This window comes from Corvus brachyrhynchos, unplaced genomic scaffold (assembly GCF_000691975.1).
Source record: "Corvus brachyrhynchos isolate BGI_N302 unplaced genomic scaffold, ASM69197v1 scaffold346, whole genome shotgun sequence".
In the NCBI taxonomy this organism is placed as follows: Eukaryota; Metazoa; Chordata; class Aves; order Passeriformes; family Corvidae; genus Corvus; species Corvus brachyrhynchos.
The window spans coordinates 177864-186110 of record NW_008238644.1 but is presented as its reverse complement, the minus strand read 5'-3'; the positions used below and the strand labels follow the sequence as shown (position 1 = coordinate 186110).

Below are 8247 nucleotides of genomic sequence, written 5' to 3'. Positions count from 1 at the left end.
GGGCCAGGAGAAGCTGGAGCGGGTGGAGGAAGATGCCCCCGGTTTGCCTTGGTCACGCTGCGTAACCCTGGGGCACCCCGAGTTCCGTGCGTGGGGGCTGCCGGCCCTCAGGGAAACGCGCCGAGCTAGGCTGAGCTTATACACGAATGTTGGTTTTTGCTGCGTAGGGGAGCGATGAGAGTATGTCAATGTAAGAAAAGTATTTGTCAGCAGTGGAGTTTTTAACTTCGGTAATAAGCTGGAGGTCATCTTACTCTTCTATGGGTAAGTGTTGATAGAATGGTTTCTAATTTCCATAGGGAAATTTTGAATGCAGTTATGCTCTCCACCCTGACAGTCCTTCAGGCAAACGCTAGTAAAGGAAAAGAATTCGAATGTTTTTCTTTTTTTTAAGCTACCTAGTATGCTGCCTAAATATATGGCAGTGCATGAGCAGCAAAAACTGCTGTTGGCTGCAGAGTAGAAGCTGTGCATGGCTGCACATAATTGTCAGAGGATGAGATCTTTTTTTTTCTTCATTTCCACTTTTTTTTTCCCAAAGAAAAACACACATACTTGTGTTTCAACGCCCTAAGGACGTCCTTGAATCAGGCAGTCTTTGAAAGTCAGAAGAGTATTGCCTGGCTTACATGTTCACTTCAGCATAAAGTAAGGTAGTCAGCCAGGCAGAGTGAGTGAGAACTGGTGGAAGCACACACAAAACCAAGCTGTATGTGGTGTTTTGTAAACACAAAACCTGTTCTAGCAGATCAGGTTCAGGGGGACCCACCCTACCAAGTACTTAAACCTTCATAAGCCCTTTCTTGCTAAAGGTCTTCTAGGTTTAGAAGACCTTTGCCTGTGAAGGTAAAGTTTTAGTGTAGTGGCTGCATGTTCTGAGTGTTGCTACGCTTATTTCAGCTTTCTTAGTTAAAAACTGAGAAATTATTTTTAAGTAGAAGAACAAGACCCAGTAAAAAGGAACTTGGAGTAGTAAGCTGTTAAATTCATTCAATGTACTTCCCTTTCTATCCCAGCCTGCAGGATTCATCATTTTCCTGGACTTGTAGTTACTTTAAAAAAAAAAGGGAACTTGGCAAGTTTTAATGCAGAGTACTGTCATATGACAAATGCATGTGAAACTAATACTAGGCATTTAATAATTATGCAGTAATACACTGATAAACATATTAATATAACCCTCCAGTGTTACAGTGCTTGCAAAGCAGTAACAGGGAAAAATCTAAAGATTGTTTTTAATTTTGTTTGTGAGCTTAGACTGGCAGAATCATTACATTGTTTTGAATAGTGTCATTTTTGTTGCAGCCAGCAAATGCATGCTCCAAGTCTTTATTGCTTCTAAGCAATACAGTTACTCAGTTCTTGAAAAGTAATTGGCTTCTGTTTGGAACAAGTTCTTGTCCTGTTTCAGGCATATATGTTGTGATCTTCTTTTGTGTGTAACTTCTCTTATTTGTTTCAGAAATGAGGGTTCATTAACATCAACTTTAAGAACGCTTCTGTTCTTCACAACTCTAATGATTACATTACCTGTTGGGCTATATTTTTCATCAAAGGCTTATGTATTTGAAGGTAATTCTGTTTCTGCGAATTAGCATTATTATTACAAAAATAGAGGAAAAGCACAATCCTCTAATAGCATCTTTGTTCTTCCTGTTTTGAATATTTGTTTCTGTATACAAAGAAAAGGTCCTCTAATGTCTAATTAGAACAGAAAATCATATAAATGGGTCAGTATATCCTTACCTGCCCTGTCTGCAATCCAATATGTGCTGTTTGTTATACAATGGTTTACACGGTACAGAGGTGCATTGTTCCCCTTACCGAAGGGGTATTTAATACCACCCTGCTGCAGACTTTTGTCAGAATCATCAGGGATATGTTTCCTGCAGGTATTGTAAACTAATCATATGTTTGAGACAGAACAATGTTGTTTATGAGGTTTATATTCTGCCTTTTGAAACACATGTGTATTTAAACAAAATATGCGATTTCAGATATTGAATGTGGTTGCTTGTAGAGCTTTCTTTTAATTTAAAAAAAAAAAGGAAGAGGGATTTTTGGCTGTTTGTTGAACAAGCATCCGTGTTGTAGTCCTGATTCTACAAGGCTTTAATACTTACCTCGTGCAGTTCTAGGAAGTTATCTCCTTTAGAAGTGGGGAGGAGAAGGGGAGAAAGCAGCTGCTTTTAAGAGCAGTTTATGAGTGTGTAACTGAGTTGTTCTGAGACAATTCTCGTTTGGTGTGTACTGCTGTATGTAGTACATAGAAGGCTCAAAGCTTGTGAAGTCAAGATCCTTTTTAGCTTTTTTTTTTGAGGTGTAGCAAGCTGAGCTTTAACTTTTCTGTGTCAGTTAATGGCAAGATCCATCAACACTGAAAGGATTGAGTTTGTGTTTGCAGGGTGGTGTTTTTGGAGTGCTGTAATGTGTGGGGCTTGTTTGCTTTTGGGGAGACTTTGCTGGTTTTATTTAAAATTAATTAAGGGAAACAATATTTCAGTGTTGGTCTTCTAATATTTGAAGGCTTATTTGAGGTGCATTCATGTACCTTAACTGCTGACATTATTGTTTTACAGTCTAAATACAGAAGGTAATAGTCCTCTAAATTTGATTGTTCTTCTATTGTTTCAGTTGCAAATTAATCATAGAATTCTCCCCCTTCTTCCTCCCACTTCCCTCCCCCATTTTACTGCCCCAGGAAGAGAGTTACACTTAGGAAAAAAGGATGTTGAGGTTTGTTTGGTGCTGGAAGATACTAACAGAAAAAATGAATGTTGTAGAACTCTAAGCTGTTGACATCAAATCTAGGATATTTAATCTTAAATCTTGAATACTGCTGTGTTGCTTTGTTCCAGAAATAGTTTCAAGGCCTTTAACTATCATGGTGAATTCTTCCCTGTGAATTGTTTTGAGCTCAGACTTTTGATACAGGAGTAAACGTAACTTTAATCTTTAGGGAGAATTGTGACTTGCCATGTCAGAGTTCCTAGCTCATAACTAATATTCTTTACTTTCTTTGTTTTCTCAGGTTCCTTGGGAATGTCTGACAGAGACAGCTATTTTTATGCTGCCATAGTTGCTGTAGTCACTGTCCATGTGGTGCTTGCTCTCTTTGTTTATGTAGCCTGGAATGAGGGGTCACGGCAGTGGCGAGAAGGCAAACAGGACTAAAATGAAGATCATTGGTGTCTGGTGTCCAGAGACTGTAAATCAGATTTTTTTGTGAGCTGAAGGAAAAGCGTTCTTCCAAATGTCTAATACACATGCACAAAGAGGAGGCTGATGCCTCAGTTGTGGTTAAAATAAGACTTGTGCTCATCTTGACTGTGTTCTGGTGTTTTCTGTAATGGTGATGGAAGTTGTTCTTTAGCCAGCTTCTACTATGTTGAGCTGAGGAGGCCTTCACCTGCAATTAGAGTGGAATAATTATATAGTTTTGAAAACTCCTGTAGCTACTTTTGCCATGCCTAGCATTTTTCTGGCTTGCTCTGAAAATAATACTGGCATGAAGCAAGCATTACATTTTCAAGGAATTAAATTGCTGCTTAAAAAGCTACATTACTTACTATCCAGCTACAGTGGAAAAGATGGAATTTCACTCTGCTGTGAATACTTTCCTGATTTATATGTGTTGTGGTTTAACTCCAGCCAGCAATTGAGCACCATGCAGCTGCTCACTCACTCTGACCCCTCAGTGGGATGAGTGGGGGAATCAGGAAAGCAAAGCGAGAAAACTCATGGGTTGAGATAAAGACAATTTAATACATAAAGCAAAAGCTGCACAAGTAAGTGTGTTGATTTTCAGTAAAAATTCAAACCATAGCCCCATGGTAGCTATTATGAAGAAAACTACCTCTATCCCAGCCCAAATGGACACAGTGGGATAGGCATAATTAATCTATATCTGAGTTTAGAAATAATTTAAAAAGCAGAATTGTTTAGAAACTCAGGTGATGTCTTTCTAATGTGAAGTACAATTTTTTTTTAAAATGTATTTTTAACTGCAGTGTAAAATTCAATCTTTAATTTTCTTTTGGGAGGACTGAGGTATTACGCATTGCTCGTCTTTCTCCTCTTCTGCAGTTTATCCTGATGATGCAAAGGAAAGGGCATAGCATATTTTTTTGTATGTCTTTATTCAGGTATGTATCTCCTTGCTATTTGCTGAAGTGTGCAGTTGGATTTCCTGTGGTAAAGCACTGTCAGTAACAGTCATAAGCTGCTGTAATGGCTGATAGGGGAAGAAGCAAGAGAAAACAAGCTGTAGTTGTCTGCAAATGGTGTCCTTTATGAAGCAGAGGACACAAAAGTGACCACATGGAAAATTGACATCTTTTTGTAACTACTTACTTGTACACTGTGAAATGATACAATATGTTGATTGTTTTCTTTTTTCCTTGGTTGTGCATAGAACTTCCTGTAGTCAAACCTTAGTGAGATTTTTGTGTTGTAGGATAACATGAATTCCATTCCACTGTTGTGCTGTTGTTAGCAAGCTTTTTAATCTCCGGCTAAAACATTTTTCCTAAAGGTCCAGCAAGGCATAAAACTTTCCTAACCCTGATGATGGTTGTTAAGCTGTTGTGCTTGAGGTCATTCTGTTAATTTGAATTTTCCAGTTTATCGTATTCGTTTAGCCTTTCTTGGAAGTTTTTTCCTTAATACAGGGCTTGGCATGGTTTTGGTGCTGCATGTCTGTGGTAAAACTTAAGTATAAATGAGGCAAAAATTGGTTATCTGTGCCCAGTGGCTTGAGAATTATGTCCTCCAGCCTCATTCCTGTCTTGTCCACCCCTGTCCATAAGCACCGTGACACACTAATGCAAGTCAGTTTTTACACTTTGTTTCTGCCATGTTACCTTTTCCCATCCAGAGCCCCATTGTCAGGTTGCTGCTGGCAAACTGGAGAATCATCTCAGAGTACTTGAAGTGCAAAGTCACTTTGTACATGGGCGTATTGGCTTCCTGTTCTCCAGTGTATGAAGTGTATGTTGTGTGTGCTGAACACTTTTTGAATAATGTCTTTAATACTGCACATGTAGAATACAGCTTAAGCAAAAATATAGCCCTGCTCAATACCTTAGCTTTTTTTTTTTTTTTTTTTTAATTAAAGTGGAGAATAAAGGAAGAGTTAACACTTGTGAAATAAAGAAGTTGGAGTTTGTTTGGTATTGGAAGACAGTGGGAGAAAAAATGAATGTTACAGAAGTCAAAGATGTTGACTTCAAGGGGAACACACCTGCCATGCTCTATTAGCTGGGTCCTGTGCTGTGTCTATTTCATGTTTCATGTAGCAGAATCCCTAGACACAAAGTTAATTTCCTAGGAGTAATGGGAAAAGAACTCCTTATTATAACTGTTTAGTTACAAAAATCTGACAAGTTTGGCTTTTGCTGTATGTGCAGGCACTCTTAATATCTCAGCAGTTGGGGGTAATGAGCTGAGCATTAATCCATCTATTGGAAGATCTTTGAAGAGAATGCTTTGATCCACAACAACATTCCCGGTGAGAAAAGAGGCACCGCCTGAGTCTTCACAGCCAGAGCCAGGTGCTGGTTTGATGTTTCTGCGCTTCTGAGTGGGAACAGCCCCTCAGGTAAAGGGTGCAATGACAGCAGCCTGTGAAGCATTGTCCCCCTGCAGCCCAGGGAGGTCCACAGGGAGCATTCTCTTCCCTGCCTCCTTGCCAGCGGTGGGGACCCACACTGGAGCAGTCTGTTCCTGAAGGACTGCACCCACACTAGAGCAGTTTGTGAGGGACTCTGCTGGGGAGGAAGGAGGGCAGGAACAATATGTGAAGAACTGAGCGCAACACCCATTCCCTGCCCCTCTGTGCCGCTGGGGGGGGGAGGTAGAGAACTTGGGAGTAAAATTGAACCTGGGAAGAAGGGAATGCTGGGGTGAAGGTGTTTTATTTTGCATCACCCTACTCTGGTTTGATGGGTAATAAATAGATTTCCCCTAACCAGGTCTCTTTTTCCCGTGATGGTAATTGATGAATGACCTGCCTGTGCTTGTCTCAACGCAGGAGCCTTTTGTTACATTTTTGCTCCCCTCTGCATCTGAGAAAGGGGAGTGATAGCACGATTGTGATGGGCATTTGGTGCCCAACCAGGGTCAAACACACCACATGTAAACTGATAAAAGTTGTAAGCAAATCAGAATTCTTGTTGGTTTTATTTTTTTTATTTTCTATAGAATGGTGATGTAAAACTTTTAACAGTGTAGTACTGTAAAGTGGTACTGTAAGTTTGTTAATTTTACTACTAGGAATGGATTTGAGACAACTCTTAAAAAGACAGCTGGGAAAACTGTCTATGTAAGTGCTTCAGTACTTCACAGTTGCCTCTCACTTAATGGTCCATCATGTGTTTGCATGGGTTGACAATTAGTTTAGCTAAAGCAAGCAATTGTATCTCACAGTGAACAAATACCTTGAGACAGATTGTAGCAGAAATTTTCCAGAACATATTCCAAGACTGAATAGACAGTGGGGGAATTGAGAAGTGGGAAATCAGTGACTTTTCATTAGTTTTTTGTCTTCTGTACTTGCCATCTCTGTTTTTTTAAATGCCTGCAGGACACTGTGGTGGTGGGTACAGATCGTGCAGGTGAGTGAGCAGCTTTGGTTTGTGCTTAGGGACGCCGACTTAACTCATTATTAACTGCCAGCTCTGAGTAAGAAGTCTCCAGAGCAAATGGTGATGGTGGTGATCATGCTGTTAACAGGAATTATCACTGATTAAGGTACATGAACTTGAAACAGTCTTTACAGTACACTTGAAACAAAATAAAGCACTGCCTACCTGTATCTTGCATTGTAAGAAAGGACCTAGTAATAACTCTCAACATTAAGAAAAAACCAATACCCCAAGAAAACAGCCAAACACAAAAACGACAACCGTACCCTCCAGAAGGCCCAAGCTCCTGTGTTATTTTCACACTCAGGCTGATTGCAGGCTGGAGGCTGTGGTTTTGCCGTGCTGCTAGAGCAGCATGACAAACTAGAGGGCAGGCTTTGCTACCTGATCACTGAAGGGCATGGGGAAGGTGTGGTGCTCGAGAAATTATGTTCTCAGTGCATTGGTGAACAGTAAAATGTTTGCTGTTACTGCAGTTTTGGTGGGTTTTACCCTGCTGTAACTACTGTAGTTAAACTGTGCTTAGGCTTCTGACAGCCCGTGCAGCTGGACAGGGTGTGCTGAGAGCCTCAGGCAGGGGTATGGTTGGTAATAGTTCAGATGAGTAAGAGATGGGAAAGCAAAGAGCCCTTAAATAACCAAGTGAGCCACACACGTATTACAAAACACCATATTTTGAGTATGACAAATGTAGGTAGGGTGCAGCCCATAGGGCAAGAGGAGAAAGGGGTCCTGAGAAGCCAGGGAGTGACTCGGGGAGATGGGATGAGAGCTGGAATGTGCTAGCATGGCTTGATATATGATGGCAGAGCCACCGTATGTTTTGTTTGGAAGTGTTTATTCCACTGTTTTTCAAGGGATTATGTGGAACCATTGGTCTGAAATATTGAATGTAAATCATACAAAATAGTGAGCTAATTCCATTTTAAACTTCCAGCTAAAGTTGTTCTTAGGTTTACAGCTTTGCTCTGTGAGATCTGGGACACATTTATTCACTTTGTCTTGCACAAATCAGCATTGTTACTGACTCTGAGTCATCTCATAGGACATGGTCAAGCCCTTGGAGTGTAAATATTTCTTTAAAAATACCAAAGAGCAACTGCCATTCTATTGTTTCATTAGCTCCAATCAATTGTCCATTTAAGGGAGACACAGAAGCTGTTTGTTTGAAGTTGACAGGGAGCAGAGCTTATTGTGTCCCTGTAAGAGGAGGCCCTCAGGTGCTTGAATGGGGCTTGCAAGAAGAAATTGCTGTATGATTCAGGGCCGCCACAGTCATTCTCTCATCTGAAGATACACCAGTGTCTGAATTTCTGAGCCATTGGCATAGAACTTGAGTCTCTTTGTTAGGTGAAACACAGTGTTGTGTGACAATGCTGAGCTGTAGTTGTAAGACAGGAAATGGAGGTAGACTTTTGGGACTTGAGCTCTGTTTGAACCTAAGGCAGTAAGAAAAAGGATGGGGAAAATGCATGTGGATTCCTGTAGAAAGCAGTTTTTTTAGCTGCTGGTCTCCAAGTTCTGAAACCGCAAGACAGACCCAGTCGAGGTCCTGCTTCAAAAGGCGGGGATACTGACTGGGAAGCTTTGTGGAGAAGGATGC

The 8247-nt window shown here is 40.6% G+C and overlaps 1 protein-coding gene across 1 annotated transcript in view; it reads left to right on the top strand.

Annotated features, from left to right (window-relative positions):
• VMA21 (VMA21 vacuolar H+-ATPase homolog (S. cerevisiae)) overlaps positions 1-6161 on the top strand; it is a 6809-nt gene extending 648 nt beyond the window's left edge. The window contains exons 2-4 of the mRNA XM_017737482.1: positions 182-264; positions 1463-1572; positions 3032-6161. Of these exons, the coding sequence (XP_017592971.1) occupies positions 182-264; positions 1463-1572; positions 3032-3174 (336 nt within the window). The 3' untranslated portion in view covers positions 3175-6161. The remainder of the gene's footprint in view (positions 1-181; positions 265-1462; positions 1573-3031) is intronic.
• Positions 6162-8247: the final 2086 nt, after the last annotated feature.